We start from the raw sequence: 27,577 nt of genomic DNA on the forward strand, positions 1-27,577 counted from the left end.
TGTTATCATTACTATATAAATGAATTCAACATCAACAGAAGCAGTAATAGCTAATATGTATTAAGTTATTATGATGTGCCAAGCACTATGGTAAGAATTTTACATGTACCCTTGCATCTAATTTTCACAACAGCCCAATGAGGTAGATACTATTACTAACCCTGACTTACAGATAAGAAAACAAAGGCATAGAAAAATTTAGTGATATGCCCCAAATTACAGACTGGCAATGAGCAGGATACTTGTAATTATAACTCTATCGACAAATGTGTATGTAACTTAAAAAAAAATCTGATTCTGACTTTGGTCACAATCACCTATACTTTTTGGAGAGAATGATTTTTTTTTTTTACTAGCTGCCATAGGATCTGATTAAAATATAAATCAAAAGTATTGAAAACTTTCAGAATTCACAGCACCAGATCCTGACCTGTGAGCAGTGACAATTCGCTCCTTCAAAACACTAGCAGAAATTAAATTTTCAAGGAGATGTGAGGCATCTGCTCAGGGTCTCTGCAGGCCTTACTGTTTACTAGAAAGCAAACTAGTTTGAAGACCTTTTCACCCCTCAGGAGAAGCAATCTTTTTACTCATCACTACACAGAATCAGAAAGACCATAATATTTCCATGACTAAGAACAGTGTGATTGAACTAGCCACAGATTCTGTAAAATCTGTAGAAGAGAGATGAGGGGAAAACCCTCAGGACAACATGCAGCAATCAGTAAAAGAAAACAATTTTCTTCTCACTGCTTGGTACTTAGAATTGCAGCACATTCTCATGTAGTGTAATAACAGCAACAGTGAGGCTGGTTCTCTGATATGGCCACTCATAAGAGCACCTGATACATATTAATAATATTATGTTCTATCATCTGGCTTCTATTAATGCCTTTTCTTTTTATTTTATGTGAGTCAGATAGACATATGTCTAGGCACAATTGCTATATTTTAAATATCCAACATTTGGCTAGTTCTGACTCCATCCAGAATCGTTCTGCTGAGTTGGAGCTGCCATTATGCTTTAGAGAGAGCCCTGCTGTCCAAAGTGGGGACTGCAAATCAGAAGCATTACCTGTGAGTTTGTTAGAAATGCAGAGTCTCAGGTCCTACTCTAGACACACTGAATCAGTCTTAATTTTAATGAGATCCCCTTGTAATTTGTGTACACATTAAAGACTGAGAATGTCCAGGCACAGTGCCTCACGCCTATAATCCCAGCACTTTGGTAGGCTGAGGCAGGTGGACAGCTTGAGGCCAGGAGTTCGAGACCAGCCTGGGCAATATAGCAAAACCTAATCTCTATTGAAATTACAAAAGTTAGCTGGGTGTGGTAGTGCATGCCTGCAATCTGAGCTACTCGGGAGGCTGAGGCACAATAATCACTTAGGTTGCAGTGACCCGAGATTGTGCCATTGCACTCCAGCCTGGGTGACAGAGTAAGACTCTGTCTCAAAGAAATAACTAAAATAAAAATAAAATAAATTAATTAAAATAAATAAAGGCTGAGAGGTACTTTTCCTAGTAAGTCTGATTTAGTAAATGTATCTTAAGAATTAGGAATCTACATCTTAAATAAGCATCCTATGTTATTTTAATTAAAATGGGCTTCTATCAATACTGGGGGAAATAATCTGTTTCCTGGTCCAAGTGATGTCATATTCCCTCTTGTAATCCAAATTTCCTAGCTAAAATTGGACATATTTGTCACATTCAATTGTAAGGAAAATTTTGAAAGGTTAAAAATAGAAGTTAATACAACCTTCAATGAATTTTTAAAAATCATTATGTCTAAAATAAAATGAACATGATTAAGGATCAGAATCTGATTCTTTCCTGCTAAGAGTGGGGTTGTATTACTCTGCCCCCTCTCTGAAGGAATTATTGCTATAATGAATTACTGTCATCAATTACTGTTATCAAAAAGAATGAAAATCACCCAAAATATCATAAACTGGATATATCCATGGTTACTATTTTGGTCTTTTTTCTTCCAGACTTTTATATACATCCAGACATATGCAGACATGTGTTTTATATCTAACTGGAGTCAAAGGGCATGTACAGTTTTGTACTTTACAGGTAACCTTTTTGTAACATGAATATGTTCCCAAATTATTAAATATTTTCCAAAAAAAATTATGGTTAATAGTTGTATAAGATTTCATTACATATTGCTAGACCAGAAAGCATGTCCCCCTAACTTCCTTTACTTTGGGTCCTGCAGAAAGTTTTTCCAATTTTCTTTGCTCTGGGATAGCTCCAGCTCCTCTGACACCAGATTTTTGTCCTTGGAAAATGGCTTTTTAACAATCCCCTGCAGCAAACCTATAATGTCCATACAGGCATACCACCACTTATGGCTGCTTTTCTGGCTAAATTTGTGTAGCACCTTTTTGCCCTCCCCAATCTGAGACTAACCCATTAGTTGCAAAAACCAGGCAATGAGAGCTAATTAGTGAGGGATGTTGGGTTTTGTGGAGTGTGGTCTCCATACTTCTTAGTTTAGCCCAGCCTGACCTAAAGTTGATTCCAATAAACTCTAAACCCAAGATTCAAATAATCTCATGGTTAAAACAATTTGTGAAAAGATACACTATATGCCTCTCTTAGAGATTTACAATATTGTTAGCACATTAAAGTACTGAGAAGTCTTACAGTTAACAAACTGTAAGACAAACTTGGCTAAAACTAGGATTTCTCAAATACATTTGACCTTACAACTTTTTAAAGTATACAATTGCATAATAATTCAGAGAAATAATAATCTGTAAAACACACTTTGAGAAGCACAAGTCTGTCTCATTAATGAAAGAACAAGAATTTTATGCTATATCAAATAACTTTAGTGTTGCTCAAATAATACCTACAGGATTAGCCCTGTAAATACATCTTATTATATTTCTAGTCACATAATATAAAAACCCTAGGGCCCCTCAAGCTAAAATTATTTTTAGGCTGGGTGCAATGATTCATGACTAGAATCTAGCATTTGGGGAGGCTAAGGTGGGAGAATTGCTTGAACTCAGGAGTTGGAAACCAGCCTAGGAAACATAGTAAGACCTCGTATCCACGAAAAATAAAAATAAATAGCTACCCAGCTACTTGGGAGGCTGAGGCTGGAGGATCACTTGAGCCTGAGAGACTGAAGCTGCGGCAGCCGGAGTGACAGAGTGAGACCCTGTCTCAAAAAAATTATTTTAAAAATGTGTTTAATATTTCATATCACACATAAAAAGTTGCATCCTTAATCACATATTAAGTTCTCACCATCAAGGTTATTTATAGTAATAAACAAAACACAGTAATCTTTTACATTTCATAGTAATTTAGAATTTACAAATACTTTCCCTTGTATTATCTCTGATCTTTGAAGCTACTCTATCAGAAGGAAAGTTAGAAATATTCCCTTTATTTTACAGATGAAAACATTGAGATGGAAAGCACAGTAATTAATCCAAAGTCATGTACCTCATAAATACTAGAGGTGAAAATCAAGACTAGGTTTTCTGATTCAGTATAATATTCTATCTTTAGTAGTAGTTAAAAACCCCTCAGTTTCAAATGTTTCAATGCTATTTTTGTATTCCTTTTCTATGCCTTTCACTATTTCTCAGCATCACGCTTAAAATTTAGAAGTATATTAGACTTAGAATTTCCTAGAGAATGTTTATTTTCAATGGCTATAATAAGCTGTATCAGGATAAGAAAAAAACCATAATCTGAATTAACTTTCTTTGATTATTTGGAGAAGGAATATCAGAACCAACAAGTAAAATGTAGCTAATTAAGCATATGAAGGATTATTTAGAATGAAAAAAATTAAATCCAATATAAAATTCCATTTCATTCCATTTGACAAATATTTTTTAGTGCCTACTATGTGACCATTTGAGAAAAACACATCTGAGATTAAATAGCTGTCCATAAATCTCTACTTTCCAACAGAGGGAAATGATTTAGATTATAAAACATATTAAAAGAAATCCCCTGTGATCAGTATTGGGTCAGATTTGACTATTATGTATCTTTGACTCCATCATTTGTGGCAGATTTGGAAAATGAAGAACGTTGAAAGTGCCAGCCAATAAGATTGCTAAGTGGGTTGAAAACAGCATTTCTAAGAGAAGATTAATAAAATATAAATTATTGGGCCCAATGAAGAAAGAGTGAGTCATTTCCTGAAAGTGTTCTTTGAGTACATGGAGTATGGGATCTGGAGACAATGAACAACTGTGTCCATTAACCCTAAGTATCTGCCAATATTAAAAAGGTATAAACTGTAGTTTCATAAATTTAGGTTAAATATAAGGAAGGATGCTCCAATGATGGGATGAGTTAGTAAAAGGGACCACAGTCACCTTTGGAGATGGTGGATATGCTTGGGAGGATTCAACAAAGACCTCATAAGGATCTCACACTTGAATAATTAATGTTAGTTTAGATGAAAATTTCTGGGCCCCAAATTAAAATACCGAAAGTCCATTATAACTACCATATCTAACCAACTGTTTGAAGTTTAAATAATTTTTCTGTTTTGTACCCCTTTCTTTCGGAAGTAGCAAATGAACAAAAACTCCAGTGTCAATGGTACTTTAATACTTACAGGAAACATTGTTTAAAGGCATAGGAAGGTACAATAACATGCCACAGATCACATACTGCCTGTGAGCACAATACTTTTAATTATAACTCTATAGATGAATATACACATAACTTTAAAAAAATCTGATTTTTGATTTTGGTCACATTTGCCAACAGTTCAATTTATACTTTCTAGAGAGAATTACTTTTTTCTTTAATAGCCATCACAGGATCCAATTAAAATATAAACAAAAATTTGTCTGCAATCTTTCTAGCATTAAAAAATTTGTGTAAGCTAGTAAATACATGCTGTGAGACATAACCTCTGAGTCAATATCATTTTCCTTTCATTAACATTGATATGTTCATGGTAAAAACACTAGAGAAACATCAATATTTCACTACTTCAGTGTGTACTATATAGTATATATACCTTATTGATTTTCTAAAATCTAAAAAATGCTGCATTCCACAAGTCATTTGGATAAAGGATTTTAGACCTGTACTCCAAGGGAAGGATGACTTGGGCCAGGGTGGTAGCATTAGACATGGTGAAACATGGTTACATTTAAATATAATTTGAAAGTAGAGTTAATAGGATTTCCTTACAGATTGGATGTATGTATGAAAAGAGTAATTAAGAATGAATCCACATTATTAGACCTTAGCAACAGGTGATGGAAGTCCCATTACATGGGATAAGAAAGGCTGAGAGTAGAGCATGTTTAAGGGACAAAGAGGAACAATTCTGTATGTGTTGAGTTTGAGACATCTGTTTTCATCCAACTGGATAGGTTAAGCAGTCAGCTGATATACAGGTCTAGAGTTTGGGGAGAAGTTTGTGCTGAACATGTGTTCTTGTTATGATTTTTTTTCTTCCTTAATTTTCTTTTAGAATATTTTTACAGTCTTTTCTCAGGGGGATAATGCACATACATTATAAGGAAAAGCTCTGTTTCACAACCTCTTCCATTAAAATAAAGCTTTCATATCTCATAAATATATTCGGTTATTATTTGTCAACTAAAAATTAAAATTTAAAAATATATTTCAATGTAAAGAAAAACACAGTTAAAGTAGAGGGCTATGTGGAGGAGACCACCAAATAGTGGCCATAATTAACATCACCTAAAAATGTATGAAATGAGGTGAGCTAAATTGTATTCTCAGACCTGTGGAGAATAAGGATAATTTAAGAAGTTATAACAGAAGTGAAGAAAATATTCAGTAAAGAAATGGTGTGGAACTGAATTGTGCTAAGGTTCCTTTCTGTTTTCACAGTGAATAGACACTAGTTATTTGTCCTGAATTAAAAACATAGAGCCCTTGTCTTATTTAGAATATACGCTATGATCCCTAGACAGCAAGGTAAAAAGCTTCTAAAGCATTCTCACATACGCTGGTCTTAATAAGCAGCTGAGATGCTGAATATGAAATGAGAGTGGAATTTAATTTTTGGCAGGAGTTTCTAAAGGCAGCAATGCTATCTGTGGCATGCAACAGCCTTGGAACTGGATCAAGGCAATCCTTGCCCAGGGCATGTCTTTAAGATCACACTCTCTGACAATGAATGCTCCCAAACATCATTGGAACTCTGTCTTTCCCCAATTTTATCACATTAAGTTTTATTGGTGAACTTCAGTGTCATTTTAAATTCATATACATATTGGCATAGAGAGGAATACTGGAAATAAAGAGAAACATTTTAAAAAGAAAATATTTTTTAAAATTCTCAGAAAGATATATTCTTTCACCATAATGAAAAATTATTTAGCATATCATCTTACATTAAATAGCCAAATTTCCCTGTTATCTTAAGGCAGCAAAATAATATAAATACCATAATTACTTAAGTGTTCATAAATAAAAATCCCATTGTATGATCACAATGAGATGAGAATTTAAAAAAGAGTAATAGAAAAAGACAGTATCTGAGATGAAGAGAGGGAGGAGAAAATTACAAAAATATAAATTTCAAAAGATAGTTATGCACATATAAAATGTATATTTTGAGCTACAGTCTAATTTCTCTAAAACTTATATCAATTATCCAAAACAAATATGACTATATCAGAATTAGAAAATCTCAGTCTTTCTTTAAATGGACAATTACCTAGAGGAGAAAATTTAATTGAGAGTCACATACAAACAAAATGCAGCTCTAATTTCCAGTTTATTATTTTATTTATTTATGTATTCATTTTTTTGAGACAGGGTCCCGCTCTGTTACCCAGGCTGCAGTGTAGCTCACGGCAGCCTCAACATCCCATGCTCAAGCGATTGGTCTCCCTCAGCCTCCCAAAGTTCTGGGATTACAGGTGTGAGCTGCCACGTCAGGTTTATTTTCCTTTTTAAATACTAATATTAATGTAGTAGTTCTTTAACATGGCAAAAAGTTATAAAGGTATTCAATATAAAAGGCATACACAATGGAGGAACGGGAAAAGGAATAAAATAAACTAGTAGTGTATAAAGGAGAAGAGGAGACAGGAGTGGTGAATGCAAAGGTAACCAAGAATGAGTGAAGTTACACAGGACAAACAGATAAATACAGGAAACAGATAAAAGATATAAGATCCAAACTTTGGTCTGGTAAAAGTAACACCCCTTTCCACCTTCAAAACTTGCTTCTCTTCCTGTATCCTCTATCTCCATTAGTGGCACTATAGTGGCACTACCTTTTGCCTAGTCACCTGCTAAGAATCTGGGAGTCTTTGATCTAATCCAGCCCCACTGTAGGTCTAACCACCAATTTACAGCAATCCAAGGGGTATCTGTCCAGCTTCTCTCATCTGTTCCTGACATGACCCTCCAATTTACTAGCAGTCTACTGCCTGTTACACCACTTCCTACTTCGTGTTTGTTGTGCTGTGTCTGTTAACTAAAATATCTCCCTTTCCTCGCCACCTTGCCCCATTTCACTCAGGAAGCCCTACCTGAATATTCCCTGCCCAAAGACTGACAAGGTATGCCTTCATTCTACTCCTATAGTGTCCTACGTAGATCTCTTTCACTAACATACTACCATTGATATCTTCTGAGTAATGATCTTTCCCACCAGACTATGACCGTTTCTGTTTTATCTTTATATAATCCCAATGGCTAACAGAAGGCCTCCTTGCTACTCTAAAGACATTAAAAAATGTTCACTACTGAATGAATGAATGAAGGGTTGAATTAAAAGTAAAATAGCATGGAATATAGTTAAGTTCCCCACCTCTGAGAGTTTTCAAGTAAATCCAACTATGTCAGAATTCCCTTACTGGCTAAGAGCTATCACCTACCATATTACTTTGTAATATTCCTTCCCTTGCTACACACATTCTTTCTACTTGCCCAATTAGACTGACTCTTTATGCAGCTTTTTATTATATTTGTCAACAAGGACATATGATTTTATATAGCTAGTTCTTCTTATGAGTTTCATTCTTATTCAAGGCATGGCCTGTGGTTGAAAAGTCATCCTAAAGAGCCTATTGAAAATGTGCTAACATGTATTAGACTTACTGAACACATCTCCTCTGGGTTTCTGAGGCTCTGTCTGTATCCTGTTGTCAACTGTAATCCCTCCTGGAGGTGTACTGGCAGCAGGTGCTATAGTTGTCAGTCTGGTGGTTGGCCCTTCTGGGGTTGTAGGTGGTAGAGGTGTTCTGAGCTCTGTTGGCAGAGGTGGTGGGGGTGGTGGTGGAGTAGGACGTGGTGTTGGCTTTGGTGTAGGTCTTGTTGTTGGCTTAGAAGTGGGCCGGTTGGTAGTGGTAGGAGGAATATACAGTGTCTTTGGAGGCCACCAAGTACTTCCGACATCAGGAATCCAATTACTATGTCCTCCATCACCCTTTAAAATGGTACCATTTCCCTTTGGTACATGAATTGGACCTGAAGGTTCAATCATAACTTTTGGGATATCTGAAAGAGTTAAAACTTAAATTAGTATGTAATCATCCCTCCCTAAAAAGTGAAGCATTATACTGACAGACACATAAAAACATCTCATGACAACTAGTTATCATTTTTCACATTTAGGATATTACCTACTGTAAGTCATACTATTTTCCAAATAACAAATATATGTGTGTGTGTATACATATAACACATACATGCATATTCATATATACATATATATTCATCCTTTTGGATGTATGTAACAAATATATTGGTGTTTCTATAATGAATATGTATTATTTGCAATGTAAAAAAGTTTTAAATATTTGTGCAGTGGAAAAGACAACCAATGAGAATTTTTAAAATGCAGAGACATTCTAAGTTTTTTTAAACATAAGAAATGCATAGTTAGAACCTATGTTGTATCCTGTGCTACATATGTTATAAAATTGTGTTTAGATTTGTCTAAAGACAAATTCTTTTCTTATCCATACTTTGCATAAATTCAACCTGTATAAATACAATTTGAATAACTGTTCTGCATAGAGTTTTATGGTCGGTTTTTCTTTCTCCTTACTCATAGATACAACTTCTTTTAAAGAGACATTTTTAGAGGTTTCAAAGATCATTTGTGGAATCTATTTCCTTGATAATATTCACCAAAAAGAATCAATATTTAATCTGCCTGGAATGATACACTTCAGACTGGAAATGACCATATGACCCTTTGAAAACCCTTTAATCCCCATGATTTTATGCCCCATGGTTTTCGGTCAATATTTTACTCAGGAAATTTTAAAAATTATCTTCTGCTATACGAAATGTATGTTAAACTATGACATTTGGGGTTTTCTCATGTTTATCTACTAACATAACCTGTACTCTAAATAAAACTTACAAAAAATTTTAAAGCAAAACAGAGGAAATAAATATGGGAATGACTTTTTTTTTTTCTTTTGAGACAGGGTCTCGCTCTCTTGCTCAAGATGCAGTGCAGTGGCATGGTCACAGCTCACCAGGCTTGTGGCAGTCTTAAGATGCCAGGCTCAAGTAATCCTACCACCTCAGCCTCCTGAGTATCTGGGACTACAGGTATGCACCACTGCACCTGGCTAATTTTTAAATTTTTTCTTGTAGAGCCAGGTCTCACTATGTTGCCCGGGCTGGTCTTGAATTCCTGGTCTCAAACAATTCTCCCACTGTGGCCTCCCAAAGTGGTAGGATTACAAGCATGAGCCTCTGTGCCTGGCCAGGAATGATTTTTTTAATAGTAGAGTTAGGAGGCATAAAACAGAGGGAAAAAATGTAGAATATATACAGATTATCCCACCATCAAAATCTAATGCTAATGGCAAACATGTATTTCTAATTTTAACAAAAGCAATTTCTCAGGGAGGACTCTATAATTTCTTTTTAGCTACAGTAAAGAGATTCAAATATTCTTAAGATCATGATGTATTACTAAGTTCTTAGTTTTTAAAACTACCTGAGCAAGTGATTTGATTGTTTGTGGAAATCACAGACAAATGTAACCAATTATGACAATTATACTTCTTTGACAATCAATCTTACTCCTTATCTTCCCTAGCAATGACCTTTGTGTAATCCTGTATTTTCTGCTAGAATTTAAAGCTGAGAGACAAGTGCTACTCACACACACAGGTCAGTCCATCGCCCTGGTATCCTTCTTTACATTTGCACTTGTAGGACCCATGTATGTTATAACATCGAGCAAAGCTGCTGCACTGATACTGACCAAGGGAGCATTCGTCTATGTCTGCATCAGAAAGTAGGAAAAGAAGACGTTTATTTAGGAGAAAAATATGATGACGTGAAAAGTATATAGTTTCAAAAATGATTCTTTTTTTTTCTGCAATGTGATGGTCTACATAAATTTGGCAGATAAACAGAAGAAATAAAGTACACGTGGACTGGGAACTACCAGTGGTTGAACTGGATGTCCGTTGGTTAACTTAATGGCAGTACTCTCTCCTGCCCCTGACATTCCAGCCATCACCACAAGATGAGACCTTTCAGTGCTCTAAGAAGAAACAACACAAAACAATGGTTGGGTTGCATTACCATGACATTGGTATTTGCCTCCAATGTACATGAGATCGAAGCCTTTGTGACACTTGCAGATGTAGCTCCCAAAAGTGTTGACACATTGTCTAAATCTAGGGCAGAAGGCTCTTCCTGTAGCACATTCATCAACATCTAGAAACATAAGTCAATAGCATTTTAGGAAGAGCAAGGGCATGTTAAGACAGAGTGGATTTCAAAACAAATAACTGACTACAAATGGTTGCCTGGCATATAGTAGCTCATCATAAATGGTATCCAGCTCGTTGCCCCTGCAAGCAACATAAATTCCATATACCCAAATTTCAACTCATTCTCCTAAGTCAAGTTGTTATTTTCTTGCACTCTATATATTAGCATATACTGCACCTGTATCTACCAAGTTGCTTAAATTAGAAACATGAGTCATTCTTGAACTAGAAACAATCCTTTTTCCTTTAACTACAAAATCATTAAGTGCAGTTAATTCTACCTCTAATAAAATTGAATCTGTCTACTTTCCTCTTAATCCACTGCCAGTACCCTATTTGAAGCCACCACCTCCTGGGTTAGACTGTTACAAAAGCCTCAGAACTGCTCCTTTTGCTGTCACTTACCCCCTCTAAAGCATTTTCAACCCAACTGTCCAAATGATTACATTAAAACATACAATCAGATCATTACTCTGCTCAAAATCTTTTAATTATTTCTACTTGCACTTTGAATTAAATCCACATTCCTTCCCATGTCCTTGAAGGCCCTGCAACAAATCACCCTCACCTACCTCACTGCTTGTATCTCAAGCCACCACCCCTCATATTCACACTGTGTAATGGAGTTACATGGGCCTTCTTTTAAGAACCTCACACGGGCCAACCTCTTTCTCACTGCAGTGCCCTGCAGTGTCTTCAGCTACTTGGCTGTTTCTTCACATGGCTAATGATACAAATGATACAGGTCTTACCTTAGGGCTTACAGACACATTCTGTTTTTCTCTTAGTACCCCATGTTAACACTTGGCATTGTCTGTAATTTTGTTGGGTATTTGTTTCTTTTCTGTCGCCCCCCTTAGAATATCAGCTTTGTGGGGATCAAAATCTTGTCTGCTTAGTCCATTTCTATGTATCCTAGCACTTAGTACAGTGTCTGGAGTATGCAAATTGCTCAGTAAATATCTCTAATCAGCAAACACTTGCATTCATTCAAGGCTTACTGCATGCTAGGTATTGTGCTAAGCTCTTTGCATCCACTATCTCATTCAATCTTCCTACCAGTTTCAGCGGTGTTATTTCCATTTTAACAATAAGAGGACCCATGCTCAAAGAAACAAAGTCTCTTGCCTAAGTCCATATATATTTCATACATATCTAGTATATGGAAGAGCCAGGTTTAAAACCAAAGGCCAGACTCTCAATCCCACATGGCCTTCCTAATTTACCCACAAAAAATCTGAGGCCTGTAGTACAACACATACAATCTAGCCCTGTCTACCTGTTCAACTTCATCACTCATTGCTCACCTTGCTGCTTACACTCTAGGAATACTGAGCTCTTCTCATTTCCCTAAACATTGTGCTCCCCTGAACTGCACTGCCTTTGCACATAGGGTTCCCTCTGCCTGAGGCCTCCTCCTATTTCTCATTTGTAAAAAAAGGCTTCCATGATCCATTCATAGAGAGCCTCTTCTGAGACATCTGACATCTTCTGAAGGATAGCTAATTATCTGATGTAATTGCCTTTTTTTCCTTACTCCCATCCCTTTTCACTTTCTCCCTTTATCCTACAGAGGCTGCTGACAGAGATGCTTGATTTTACAACTCACCTACACAGGTCCTCCCATCAGGAGCCAGCTGCAGGCCAGGGGAGGGGCACTGGCACCTTATTTGTCCTTTAACAACATCACACCCATACTGACAGTTTGCCATGGAGCAGGACAGGGCACCTGGAAAGAGAGGGACTGGCTGACTCAGACAGGTAGAAAACAAAATCTGTAATGGAAGGCCGGGCACGGTGGCTCAAGCCTGTAATTCCAGCAGTTTGGGAGGCCGAGGCAGGTGGATCACGAGGTCAAGAGATCGAGACCATCCTGGTCAACATGGTGAAACCCCATTTCTACTAAAAATCCAAAAAGTTAGCTTGGCATGGTGGCGTGTGCCTGTAATCCCAGCTACTCGGGAGGCTGAGGCAGGAAAATTGGCTGAACCCAGGAGGCGGTGGTTGCGGTGAGCCGAGATCGTGCCATTGCACTCCAGCCTGGGTAACAAGAGCGAAACTCAGTCTCAAAAAAAAAAAAAATCTGTAATGGAAATAGCTATGTTTTTCACTTGTCCTGAAATCAGTGACAATGAACAACAATGATGACAAAGAGGCCTTAACTACTGAACCTCTAAAGAATGTAAAAGGTAAAAGGGGAAGAAAGCATTAAAAGACAAATATAAACTGACTTACATAGATCATCTGGAATTTTTTCCAGTGGCCAAGGAAAGTGAAGAATTGAGGTATTTTTCCAGTTTACTCAAGCTAAGTGCTATTCTTAACTAAACATCCAAGAAACTGTCTCAACTGCCAATGAAATCTCTCTAAGCGAACAGCAGATTTCCCACTGAGTCGCACAATGTTAAACATGTATTCCCTCATTCCAAAAAGTTCCATGCTATACTTATGCAATGTTAAACAAAATTAGCAAACCTTTTGTTTTATAAAATGCAACTCAGTTAAATGATAATTCAGTAAAAATAAAAATTAAGTCATTAATTGCTGGATATTATATAAATGCAACCTCAATTCAATGATCAGCTTGCAGAGCATTTTAGGGCATAGTCCATCTTATACATCCAAATGATGGTAGAAAACATACATTTCATTCTTATAAAGATAAACATGAATTCTACTTTTCTCATCATATTCATTTATTTTTTACTTAAAACTGTTTTTTAGAAGTCTTAGACTATTATTAAAGTCTAAAATTCTTTCATTATAAAAGGCTTTTTAAAAGTGAAGTAAGAAAGTATTTATAAACGATTTAAAATCACAAACAGACCTGATGGATTCTGTCTGAGCAGTCCCTAATAGTCACTAGTATTCTTTAAAACAAACAAACAAACAAACAAACAAACAACTCTGGAATTGTTCTTCTATGCCCAGATGGAAGACAGGGGTAAACATGTTTTTTTAAAATAGAAAACCCACTTAGTTTTGTAATTCTTGTTCTAAATACCATTTCTTAATCAATTTAATACTGGCACTCATCTAAAATGGTGCCTCTTATTTTGATTTTCAGTTCCTCAGGCACATATATATAAACACATGTGTGGTGGCTCAAGCCTGTAATCCCAGCACTTTGGGAGGCTGAGGCGGGTGGATCACGAGCTCAAGAGACCGAGACCAACCTGGTCAACATGGTGAAAACCCGTCTCTACCAAAAATACAAAAAATTAGCTGGGCACGGTGGTGCGTGCCTGTAATCCCAGCTACTCAGGAGGCTGAGGCAGGAGAATTGCCTGAACCCAGGAGGCAGAGGTTGCAGTAAGCGGAGATCACGCCATCGCACTCCAGTCTGGGTAACAAGAGCGAAACTCCGTCTCAAAAAAAACACAAAAAACAACAACAACAAAAAACACATGCACACATCTTGTTTACAAGAACCCAGGAGGCCACTTTCACAAAGGCAAGGTCCCAGAACACAATAGAAACAAGGCCAAAGCACTTATAAAACAGTTAAGATTCTTGACATACTTGAGCAGGAACCATCCGGCATGAGCATATATCCATTGAGACAGTAGCACTTGTAGCTGCCATAAGTGTTCATGCACCTGTGCTTACAGGGTCGAGGCTTCAGGCCACACTCATTAAGATCTGAAAACAATGTGGGTTGAAGCAGAAAAATCACAAAACCTCAGCACTAATGTAAACTATTTAAAGTTCTTTTCTATATTAAAAAAGAAAGAGAAAAATAGGTCAAGCTATAGTAACTGTCATTTACATAAGAGATAGAGCCTGTTCATGCAATATTAATTTGAAGGTTGGTTACACTAGGGGCAACCAGGAGTTGCCATGACCTTTATGGATCTCTGTTCATAAAGGTCAGTTAGGAAAATTCTCAACAACAGATGCCTACCTTATTATCATCCCTAGAAACAGCAGCATACTAACCTCCTCAGGGGCAGGGGTGCACTATCATCTAACATCTGACTGCCAATTTTCTCAAAATATTTGGGTTCTATTGCTAGATTCAACCCTAACAATGTAACCCTATTCGTTCAATGTCTTTCTTTCTCTGTTTAAAGAAGATATTACATGAGAATATTTTACTTTACAGAAAGTATACGATTTTAAAACATTTGACCACTTTAACCTTCCCAAAGGAAGGCTATATTTTTAGATGATAAGAATGAAATAAATTAGTAGTAATCAATATTGTAGTTTTTCTTGTTCAATCTTGTAGATTTTATATGATTTCAGATTAAAGAAGGAACTTGTTTCCTACTTTAGTAAAGCATTCAAGTCAGAAAATGAACTTTAAAAAATCACCAACATATTTTCATTTATCCTGCAGTTAATAAAGGCATATAGAAATACTAATGGACAAAACATAATAGACTATCATGTATTTTAGGTTTATTGGTTTAAATGTCAATATGAAATGAATTAATAAATTTCACATTATGAAAATGTTTTAACCCAAATTAAACACTGCCTCAAGTGAACATAAAACTCATAATAAACATTAAAACAGTAATGTCCAAAATATATGCTTCATTAAAAAGAAATGTGACCATATGTTTATTTTGTCTGGAACCACCAGCATAAGTACCCAATTAGCATAGTTTAATTATCTATTAATCCATGTCACTGAATAAGAAATATAATGTCTAGTTATAAAATTGTTTCCAAATCTAATCTGCTTTAATCTGATCTGCTCATTTATTAGAAATATGTATATTTTACTTAACTAAATCATGAAGTTCTATTATGTTTTAAAATCACTAAATAATTATTACATCTAAAATAATTTTCATATCTTACTGATTTTCCAAGTAGGTCTTTTTTCTGCTCTTAATGCAACTGTAAGCAGACCCCCAGCTGGGCAAATCCTGGAAAGGTTAAATAAATAAACCAAATATTTTGTCATCTCCTATGCTTTCTTCAATTTTCTACTTTATTGTCCTTTGTCTAGTTAAGGGTTTTTAAAACAAAATCACATTTTAAAATATTTCAAAAAAAAAAATTCCTCATAGAAGGTGCCATGCAGACTACAGTAGCAAAAATGTTTTCTCCCTCTGTTAATTGAAACAAACATCAAGGAAGAATGACTGAGAAAGAAATTTTCTACCCTTCCCATATTCTTCTATCTTGTATTTCAGTATTTACTAAAAATGAGAGGGGATCTTTTCTCATCTTCTAAGAGGAGTTAATGACTATTCCTAATATGGTCCTGCAGAGCCATACCTGTCTTTGATAAATCTCTTTAATATTATAGGAAATACTATTTAAAACCAAATACGGTGTTAGAGGAAGGCTTTGTGTTTTAAATATTTTTTGCACTAAACAAAAATAGAACAAAACCACAAAAAAAGAACCAGAGTATAATCAAAATTTGTATCTCAAGGAAAGGATATTGAATTTTTCTTTACGTGTCAGTTAAGAATCCCTAGGTTTATTTACAAAGTGTTAACAGAAACTTTCGTGAGTTCCTGATGGGAACAGGTGAGGTGTTTACAGTTCCAATGCAGCTCATAAACAAGGAGTATTTTTGCTGATGGAAGTTTCTTCAGACACTATGTCCATGAACTAAAGCTGAAGCCCAGTTGGGGCAGCTCGTCTACAATTTGGCTTCAGTCTGGGCCAATAAAGGGCCCCTTGGTATTGCTATGGTTGTATTCATAATCCAGACTGGAGCTGCTGGTGGTTTCAAAGAATGGCTTCAACCCAAATTTATCCTTTGGTGCCCATGGGAAAAACACTTTGGGGTTAAGAATCATGAAACTGAAAGGAAAGAAAAGCCAATATGTTGTCATGAGTCCAAAAAAATCTGGACTATATGAAATAATATGGGAAAGGAAGAAAACATGCAACATTTAATGGGTAAATGTGGACATATATTGGCTATTTTACCTGTTACTGATGGGCATATAAATATACAAATACATGGAAAGCAATTGAGAAAGCTGTACTCTACCAGCTGTTGATGATCTGGATGACATTCCCTGACAGCTGACTGGTGTTAATATCCCAGTGACTGCCATCATTGCCCCATCTGCCAGAGGCAGGTGTCTCCTAAAAACTTCACAATGACCCTTATGAAAGCCACTTCAGATACTATAAGATTCCATAGTCATTCATGTTTATCAAAATTTGTCAAATATCAGACTTTTCCTAAAGTACACAGTTTCAAAAGATTAAATGCATCTGGTGTCCTGGTGAGAAGCCTTTTTGTCCTCAGTTCTCTTAAGAGTTCGTTGACTTTATTTATGTTACCTTCTTTTCTCATTGACCTAGTGCCATATGAAGAGAGCTAATATGTGCTGCTTCCAATAACTGCTGTATTCATTATCACAATCTATTGGATATTATTCAATTAAGCCAGAATTTAAAAATGGATTACTTCCAAATTATAGTAAATACTCCTACAATAATAAGCAGAACAAAACGAAGTCCTTGATCATATTGCCTCAAGTAAATCTTAAAAGTTGATAGGAGAACCTGGTAAATAAAAAATTTGGTGTTTTTATTTTAAATTTACTTATCTTCCTTTTTCTCTGGAAGTTTATAGTATGTACAAGGAAAATCTATAGAATAGGAAAATAAATGTAATGAATTCTTTCATGTGCCTATTTTATCATACTAAAGGATAGAACTTTACAATAAATCACTTATATTCAAATGCTTTAATTATTATGTATACAAGTCTTAATGAACGTCTACTATTGTCAGGAGTACATTTCAGTAGGTTGGTGGATTCAGGAGCTTGGATGGGGGAAGGAAAGGGAGAAGGGAACAGGTCCAGAACAGAAATGCAAGCTACATAGCATTATTATTAACTTCAGGAAAAAATCAGAAATTTTATTAGCATGCAGACATCGAAAAGCAGCTTGAAAAATCTGGAAGAGATCATTGTGTAAGATAACTAATTCAATTAATTTTTAAAAAATAAACTTTCATTCATTTTAATACATTTGGACTTTCTCCTCCTTTTGGTGCTTAAATCAGGCAATGTTTTAGAAATCTTAAGCTTTTACACTTTTTTCTGACTAAAGTACAGGTCATAGGCAAACAGATGTCAATATGTCAACTACCATAACTTTATTTTTTAAATTACTAATGACTGAAATTAATTTATTTGCATTAATTCCTTGTGTAGAAAATATACAAATGCATCAAGTTTCCTCTCAGCAGAGATAATAATTTAAACTATTTTAATTCAGTTAATTCTAAGTTCTTAAACCTATGAATGAGTGAGGGATAAAATATCCTAGAAGAGGAACTATAAAATTAAGCCACCACATTATTTTCCTACACAGCTTTCCAGCATGATGAAGACATTAATATTTTTGGAGTTTCTATTCTTACAGCTACCCCACAGGAAAATACGGCAGGAATTACTGTCTCCCTGTTACTGACTGGTTTGCTAAAACCCAGTTACATTAATGACTTGTTTATAATCAAATAGCAACTAAGTGCCATCTTGGATCCAGAACTTAGGCTATCTGATGTTACACAATGTATACCCAAAGGAAGTTGCTAATGTATGGTTTAATTTTCAGGTAACCTAAAACTCTATACCTCAAATAGATGATGGTGGGGAAGAGGAGTTGATCATTTCTAAAATCTACTTGGCAAAAGGCATCAAATCCCCAATTTCAGTTGCTTTGGAACTCCTGAGTTTGCCTACATATGAAAAAAGTTGTTTTGCTCTCTGATTTTTAGAAAATATTTCAAAATTCAGAAAAGAAAAAGAAAAGCAATGATACTTGTTGTGTTAAAAGGACAGTAGAGTTCCATGCTTTTCAGAGCACAGAGAATCAGTACCAGGTGGCAATTCCTGCTGCTTGCTGTACATGCTCAGGGCTGAAGGCTGGGCACTCCTGGGCTAGTCTTCAGAACATTTGCAAGAAGTGACATAACTGCAGGAAGCCATGCAGGTGGGAAGAGTAGACCACCTGAGACAAGGCACGCTCACCCCTTGAAGGCAAACTTGTGGCTTGGTGATCCAGGGGTTGGAAAAGAGGCTGTTCACTGCCTTGGTCAAGAGCAGTTGGGATGTGCTCGTCTTCACACCAGGAAAAAGGTAGTAAGAGTCAACTTTGAACTGATGTCTATTTTAGCCCTAAAAATCTTTACAAGTATATATTAAACAATTACATACAGTTGGTAGAGTTTAAAAAGAATGCATTAGATACTTTATAAACAATAGTTTCTAGTTCTTCTGGTTCCTCTTTTTCTTTAATTTTTATTTTCTTAAAAATGTATCATTGTCATCTTGTTTCCCAAGGACAATACACACATTATAAATAAACAATTCATCATTGTCATAAAATTTTTTTACTCAAAATAACAGATGATCATTTTTAAAAGTATTATTTAGTCATCAACAGAGGGAAGAAAACAAAAAACAAATTTGTTTATAATCTACCTGCTCTATTTAAGGACACTGAAGTCTTAAATGACCAACTTATATTTTTTTCCCTTAAATCACATTGTACAATAGTAGCTTAAAATACTCGGAAATTATGCACAAATGTATGATTTGCATAAAGATTTTATTTAAATAACATCATGATAGTTCATCAAGATTTTCATTTAAATGTAAGAACTTATGCTTCTAGAACATACATAAGAAGCTTTATGGAAAAAAATGTTAACTGTTACCATTATTAGCTTACCAGAATATAAGATGGGTGAGACTCAAAGTAGAGAGTGAAAAAAAACTATCACGTTCTGTTTCAACACCATTATGTTATTAACAGCAAGTTAAACATCCAAATCAAATGAACATTGGTTTTGGGAGTTGAAACCATACATCTTTCAAAAACTAAGGCTGTCGGTAACCACCTTAATATTGGGTTAAAGTCCTTAGATTGTGCTTAGCAAAGAAGTCAACTTTCAGATGTAACTAGTCCACCAAAATTAGTATCTGGTTCTGACCTACAAGACTCCAATTCTTTCCTTACGATAAAGAATCCAACATACAAAACATAAACCATGCCAAATCATTAGGAATTGACATTTATAAACATTTTCTTCTGAAGTTATTACAAAGTACACTGTAAATTCCTAAGAATGTCTTCCATTTCTGAAAATATGCAATGATATATTTACATACTAAAAATCATTCCCTAATGGAAAAATTATAAAAAGATTATTATCTATAACACTATTTTTTTCTGGCTGGGGGAAAAAGAGGTTTGTATTGGTACAGAAACTCAAGAAGGAGGGAAATATGCATGAATCAAATTAAGAGTAGAGGAAGCAAATGATCAAAGAGAATCTTGCCAGAATTCAGGTTAGAATTTCATATGCTTTGAAAGGTAACATGTTCCTTATAGAATATGTTCATTATCAGTCCAAGCCTGTAAATTCATAACAGCTGTAGGTGTAACAAATCCAGAAAATGACTTAGAAGGAAGAGCAGGCCACCAAAAGTCCAAGCCTGTGGCAAGGCTGCTAAATTAAACTGGTTGCAAAGTGCAGCTTGCCCTGGTATTCTGGCTGTTCTTCAGGCAGCTCTAAAGGCACTGGTTAAGCACTTGTCATTTATTCAAGCTGTTTAGACCATGATGCAAGTTTCCAAGGAGTTATTTCTTAAAGTACATAACTTGCTACAAAATTCTCAGTGAATACTTGTCGTACACCCAAACCTACTTTTAATCAAAAGCTAATTTCCAGTTCTGTAAAGTTATTTCAAATTTACTTCTTTCTGACATTTATCTCCTTGAGAAAAAAGGGGCCTATTTGATTTCCCTTATCTTTGAAGCATATTTTCTACGTTATTAAAATGTGTGGGCCTGAATGAAAAGAGTTTAATTTAATCTGCTATGTAAGCACTATGAACAATTTTCTGTAACAATTTTTATGGGAGTCTCTAGGGAGCTCTCACACTCAACCAGGACATACATGGCAGCCTCCCTCATCCTGACTGGGCTCTCAGTCTATGGATGCAAAGACTCTCTAAGATGCTGTACCAAGAACCAGAGGAACTAAAGTTTCCACGACATTCAGGACCAAGAACCATTAGATGAAACCATCATTCATTTAACATATTTAGTGTGCACTTACCATGTGCAAGACACTTTAATAATAGTTTTCAGGAACCCAGAAATCAGAGAGACAACAAAAAGGGTTTCTGCTCTCAAGGAGCATAAATCTTGCCATCAGGAACCTGCCATACTGCTTTTGTTGTGAGGAGGGCAAAGTAACAGATGATTAAAACACCTAAGTTTATTCTAAGCTGTAGTTTTATTTTCAAAACTGGACTTGAAATTACATTTTCAGTGTCAGGTATATATGTATAAATATATATATATATATATATATATATATATATATATATATATATATACACATATAAAATTTTGTAGGTGTAAAATCCCATTTTGCTACTAATCAAATCCTCTTTAAGAAATATGGTTTTGGGAGGCAAGATTTTAACTTGACATATTTGATTTTTTTCTTTAAAGAAATAGGTTTCTATTACAGAAAAAAAGTAAATGTTAAATGGGTTTCTGAAAATAAGAGCTATCCAGTGATGGACCCTTATTTCAATAGTTTTAGCATGTCTTTGAAGCATGTTAAAGTTGATGAACCTCCTGCAAAGAAATTTAAATGAATTTCTCTGCAATCTCAAAAGTGACTTCTTTTAATTGTCTTCTTGATATTTTATATCCTCACATTTGGACAACAAGGTCTTATAGTGCTGACATATTAATGAAACCTCTGAGAGCTTATGTTCACCACTTAAAAAAAAGAAGTATACTGAGATTCTAAGACGAACACTAGTATTCAATAACCAGCACCTAACACGCTGCTACCTGTAAACTTACACTGGCGAAGAAAAGTCAAGTGGATTTTTTTAAAGAGCAAACTGAGATAATAAGAGCACCACTTATTTAAAGAGATTATGCAGGTATGTTTGGTAAATTTCAAGTTAAAAAGAGTAAGAGAGTAAACAGCATTGGAAAAATCAGTTCTAAATCAAATAGTAGATAATTCAAGAACACACTTTGGAATAGCAGCTTCTACTACTGGGACATGTCATTTTTGCAAGTGTGGATTCCATCTGATGGTTCATGAATAATTTTATCTGATGGTTCATGAACGACCATTTTGAATATGCTTTCAAAAATCAGTGTTCTGGGTGATTATAAAAACTGTGTCTTAACATAGGAACAGAAAACCAAACACCATGTTTTCACTCATAAATGCATAAGTGGGAGTTGAACAATGAGAACACATGAACATGGGGTGAGGGGAACTTCACACACCAGGGCCTGTCAGGGGTCACCGGCCGGGGAAGGGAGGGCATTAGGAGTAATACCTAATGCATGGAGGGCCTAAAACCTAGATGATTAATTGATAGGTGCAGAAAACCACCATGGCACATGTATACCTTTGTAACAAATCTGAACGTTCTGTAGATGTATCCCAGAACTTAAAGCAAAATTTTAAAAAAATAGTCAAAAAAAAACCTGTCTATAAATCACTAGTTTACATGACATACCTCAAGGAATATCTTGGAATAAGTATCAGACACTGAAGAACAGTAGTATTTCAGCAATATCATTTCTGTATCAGATGAGGTCAAGTAAGTATGTAAGGGACAGTTAGATACCATACCATTATTTCACCTGACATTTAAGATGATAGGGAGTATAATTAAAGAAGTAAGTAAAAATTGACTTTTTAAAAAAATTTTGACTCTTATCTGTTTAGCGAAATCTAACTCTAATCTTTATTTCTAGTTTAATTCCTAATAATGGAAATTTTTAACTGAATTTAATTAACACGACAAGCCTTGTCTGACTTGTTAGCATGAGTTAGAGGATCACATTTCCAAATAGAGAGGCATTTTTTTCATCCAAAACTAATTAAGTAGAAAAAATATGGATTATATAGGCCATAGCTCTAAATTGACATGCTAGCTTTTAGCAAACCTGTGAACCTGAGCAAGACACTTAATATTCCTATGCCTCAGTCTCCCCAAATAAAAAATGTATTAATAAATAGATTATTTATACCTAATTATAATAAATAAGGCTCTACTTCCCAATGTTGTTGTAAAGATGAAAATAGATAATATATATAAAATACCTGGGTCACTGTGAGTGTTTAACAAATATTTGCTTTTATAAACAACTGATGCTGATTTTTTTAAAAAGTGCTTGTTGCTAGACTAATCATTTTTATTTATCATGGAAACATTCCGAACGGGTCTGTAGTTGAAGGGAGATTTAATCACAAAATCAAAGGGCTAAGAATTAGAAGGAACCTCCAAATTTCAAGTCAAACCCCCTACCTGACTTTGGCATTAAAGGGAAGCAGTTCCTGCAGTCTGAGGTGGTTAATTATTTGGCCAAGGATTTCCAACTAGTTAGTGGAAGAACAAGGAGTACCAGAAGGCTTCTAAATTACTGAAGCAATGACTCTTTTCTTCAAAACACATTTCAATTAGCATCGGGTAACAAGGGGAGACAATTTGTTTAATTGCCCTTTGATAAAAGAAATTTTACAACATTTATCATTAATATAACTTATTTATCAGCAAAATGGTAGCTCACATATTTGGGGAAAAATAGGTAAGGAAAACAGTTTGAGATAAGAATATTTTTAATTTGGGAGTAATAGAGTTGGCTTATGATTGTGTTTTTATGTCAGACTGTTTTCCTACCTTGATTGCAGGTTTTTCCAGCATATCCAGGATGACACTTGCACTTGTTTGGCCCGATACATTCACCATGTTTGCATCGTGGTTGGCAAACAGCTGTGAAAAGAAGATGTCATGCATTGTTTCTAGGTCAACAAAACACCAATCATATAGCACTGATGTCATGTACTAGTTTAATAATAAAAGAAAAATATTAGAACTCACAACAAAGTAGCCAAAATAACAAAATCAGTTTCCTAAAAACGCTGTGCACACCACACACACACACATTATGTATGTATATGTGTATGTGTGTGGATCAGTTGGGGCTGAAAAAAATTTTAAATTCAAGGACAATACTCAACTAGTCAAATAAAAGAAAAACTAGGTAAAACTATACAAAAGCATAATGATATTGTTCACAGTTATAACCTTACAATGATGGGCACCCACAATTTCAGACTCATTCTCTCAAATATACTTCAAATAGCAGTTCTTAGTCCAAAGATAGTATGTATGAAATACAGATAAATTTTTAATTAATAATAAAATATTTATTTTACTAGAAATGATATTCCTAAGTATGAAATGATTCAAAATGAAACAAAAACTAAAACAATGTTGTTTTGGAACTTCAATTCAATGTTTCTGTATCTTGATCTTCCTTAGCCCTGAGATTAATTACAATTACTTTTCAATCTATAATGGCCTGTCTATGCTCTATCATAGCAAATAAAACATTCTCAGCTTGACGTTTACTCTTTTCCATCAACTGAGTTCCACTTACTCAAGACTCCAAAATGCCATAAATCATTACTCAGATATGTTCACTGTTTAATCAGAATTTATTCTGTTTATTCTCTATCAGTGGTTCTCCACTGGGGGGTACTTTTACCTCTTGGGGACACTTGGAAATGTCTGGAGACATTTTTGGTTGTCACACTAGGGAGTGGATACTACTGGCATCTGGTGGATAGGCACCAAGGATGCCACTAAACATCCTAAAATGTTCAGACAACCCACCACAACAACAAATTATCCAGCCCAAAATGCCATGGTGCCAGACTCAGAAACCTTGCTCTGTACCAAATATGTGCATGTCCCTAAACCAGCATTGTAAGAGATGAAAAATAATTGTTTAGCGTGGTTACTGGTCTCAAGGAGTCTACAATCTAGATAAAAAGACAAAACAACCACGTTTCTTATTCAAAACGGTATTTATTTATAAGCAGTATGAAGAAATTATAACACAAGCAAATCCATATAAATTTATGCAGAAAGCTTCATAGAGGAGGCTTATGTTAAATCTTAAAGCATGAATAGACAGAGAAGGGAGCAGACTACCCAAGGAGATTATTTCACAGCAAACTAAGCTACTGTTTAGTTAGGAGACACATAGGAGGTTCATTAAGCTAAAAAGTTGGGTAAATGGTGGAGGAAGAGTGAGAAACAATCAGGTGAGTGATATCAGATGATTATGTTTCCCACATTTCAGAATGAGAAATATGCACTTCATCTCTAGGAAATGGGAAGTTTCCATACATTTATCATCATCACTGCCTGATAAAAATCAAAGCTCTGGGAATCTTATCAAAGTTCTGGTGATAATATGTAGGATGGACTGGAGAGAGTTTAGAGGCACAGAGAACAGTTGCAAGACCAGTGAAATAGTTTAGGTCTGACGTGAAGCAGGTATAATTTGTGTTGGTGACAGGAGAAATGAGCTTCAATAATCATTGCGTGAAGAGCAGATAGTCCTTGAAAACTATCTAAGGGGAATGGACTCAACAGTGACCCGGAATTTTGAAGCCCCTGACACCTGTTCCTACCCATTTTAACCCATACTGTTCTCCATTCTGGGATATGCTCCCAATTACCTCTCTGATAATTATCAAACACTGTTTCCTTTAAGACTCTAATACTCCTCCAAAACTGACGTGCATATTATTTTCGTTTTCTCACTTTACTCGCCCAATTCTCACGAACCCTTCCCTCACCTTCCATTGCACAGGGCTTCTTTGCTAATTTTGCTTTCAGGCCTTGCTTGCCTGTTTATTTGTCATCCCAACTGGACCCTGTACCACCACAAATCCTTAGACAGTGGTGTGTAGGAGGTATTTAATGTAAAAGACTGCAGAAAGAAAAGACGAGCAGAGTGTGAATGACAGGAAAATGCCCTTAGAAAATTCTTAAAATCTGATTTTAAATGTCGCATTAAATTCAAAGGGAAACAATTGTGTTCATATCTGTGAAATGGAATAAACTATCCAGGAGGGCCTTCTAATATTACTCTTTAGCCAACTGTACACTTGGCAGATGGTTGATATGCAGTTTAAAATAAATCCCAGAAGTAAGCCACTCTATGTAATTTCCAGGCCCTATCACCAAGAAATACCAGCTTAAAAATTTTTTTAATCTAAAAAAAGATTTTCCATAAATCTTAACACTTATATATGAATACAACCTGAATAACCACGTATCACCGAGGCACAAAGAATGCCATACTGAAAAAAGTAAATGTCTCAAAATCATTAAATGAAAATCTAAGAAATGAGTATCCTACGCATTTAATAGCTATTGGCTAATCTAAGGGTTGTTGGTTTCTTCACTGAATAGCCTGTCAGATGGAAGTGCAAACAACAGTTTGTTTTGAAATAGGACTCCCTAAACATGGAAGAAACATTAACAGTCTTGGCCTGTTGGAATAATTGGAATTTAGAAAATAATTCCAATAATTGGCCTTAAAATAATTGGAATTTAGAAAACTTTCTCAAACCATCAAAAAGTAGTTTTTAAAATACCACTTAAAAACATGAAAAATTTTATTTAGGACACTTTAGAAAACAAACTTGAGGCCCCCAGGCTGTAAGTTCTTTTGACCCCGACCAGCTTGATAACCATCCACTTATAGTACTTTCAAGGTGCTTTACAGGAACAAAGTTTTTATTGTTTCATCTCCCTTTTTGTTGTTTGTTCTAAGCACAGTGCCCTAATCTTGGGCACATCAAATGCACACATTCCAACAGGCCAAGACTGTTAATGTTTCTTCCATGTTTAGGGAGTCCTATTTCAAAACAAACTGTTGTTTGCACTTCCATCTGACAGGCTATTCAGTGAAGAAACCAACAACCCTTAGATTAGCCAATAGCTATTAAATGCGTAGGATACTCATAAAGTTGATATAATCAATGTCTTTCTTCTTAGAAAAAGAAAACCCTTTGGAAACTGTTACACAAAAGGATTTTCTCCTTTATAGCACAAAGTTCTCTTGCTGGCATTAGGTCTGGAATGGAATTCAATAAACACGTATCAAATATTTGTTGTATATAACGTATTATACTAGGAAAGTGAGGGGGGATGAGAAAGTCACAGAGGGTATGAAAAATTAGCTGTGGAACTATAATATATTGGCTAAATCACAACAAGGATTACGATAGAGAGGTAAGAGAACCAAGGAGGGTGTCTAATAACTACAACTGCAGGTCCTGGAAAGGCAGCTGGAATAGGAGAGAAAAGATTTTCAGAATATAAGCAAAGTGGTGGGGGCAGTAAAGGGGATTGCTTCTCAATGAGTGCAAAGTGTTCTCGTGGGGCTACAGCGTAAAGTGCTTAAAACAGCAGATGGAATCAAAAGAAAGCCTGAGATCATAAAAGGCCAGCTGGATTCTTACCAATATCTCCCTTTCCCTTCTGCTTTAATATAAGAATAGCTTTTTAAATTTTTATTTTTTTGAGAGGAAGATGAGTTAGTAATGGAAAACTAAGTTCGCTATTCTCCTTGGCAGATATGGGCAGCCAAATGACTAAATTCTGGCTAAATGGGATGAAAGCAGAATTGATGGGGCAGGGCTTTTGGAATGAATGCTGTGTAAAAAGTGGGCTGAAGAGCATGGCTTGCTCTGCGTTCTTGCCTAGAATGTAGATGTCATGACTGAACCATAGTGGCCTCTTTATGACCATGAAGCAATCTGGAGAATGAAAAGTGGGTGGAGCAAGAAGTCATAACATTAACCCTAAATCACCATCCAAGCAATTTAGGGCACTGTTCTTCGTGTCACGTTACTTGTAGCTAAATATAATTCCTGACTTTCCTTGATCACTAGGCTGTGGAATCTGGTCTTAGTCTGTGTTTATTATCAAGCCAGCAAAGGTTTCCTTTTGATACAAATTTAGGATAGAAGTGTTATGAGTA

General features: G+C 35.4%; 1 protein-coding gene across 6 annotated transcripts in view; it reads right to left on the bottom strand.

Annotated features, from left to right (window-relative positions):
* NPNT (nephronectin) overlaps positions 1 to 27,577 on the bottom strand; it is a 78,626-nt gene that overhangs the window by 20,224 nt on the left and 30,825 nt on the right. For 2 of the 6 annotated variants that reach the window (XM_008992888.5, XM_078366741.1), the window contains 7 exons: positions 23,410 to 23,502; positions 18,706 to 18,795; positions 14,262 to 14,381; positions 12,349 to 12,468; positions 10,549 to 10,683; positions 10,121 to 10,243; positions 8,092 to 8,490 (listed from right to left, as the gene is read on the bottom strand). In XM_008992888.5, the coding sequence (XP_008991136.2) occupies positions 8,092 to 8,490; positions 10,121 to 10,243; positions 10,549 to 10,683; positions 12,349 to 12,468; positions 14,262 to 14,381; positions 18,706 to 18,795; positions 23,410 to 23,502 (1,080 nt within the window). The remainder of the gene's footprint in view (positions 1 to 8,091; positions 8,491 to 10,120; positions 10,244 to 10,548; positions 10,684 to 12,348; positions 12,469 to 14,261; positions 14,382 to 18,705; positions 18,796 to 23,409; positions 23,503 to 27,577) is intronic. The other 4 variants (XM_008992889.5, XM_002745522.7, XM_035293191.3 and 1 more) reach the window with 2 other exon arrangements.

The sequence above is a fragment of the Callithrix jacchus genome, chromosome 3, assembly GCF_049354715.1.
Source record: "Callithrix jacchus isolate 240 chromosome 3, calJac240_pri, whole genome shotgun sequence".
Lineage (NCBI taxonomy): Eukaryota > Metazoa > Chordata > Mammalia > Primates > Cebidae > Callithrix > Callithrix jacchus.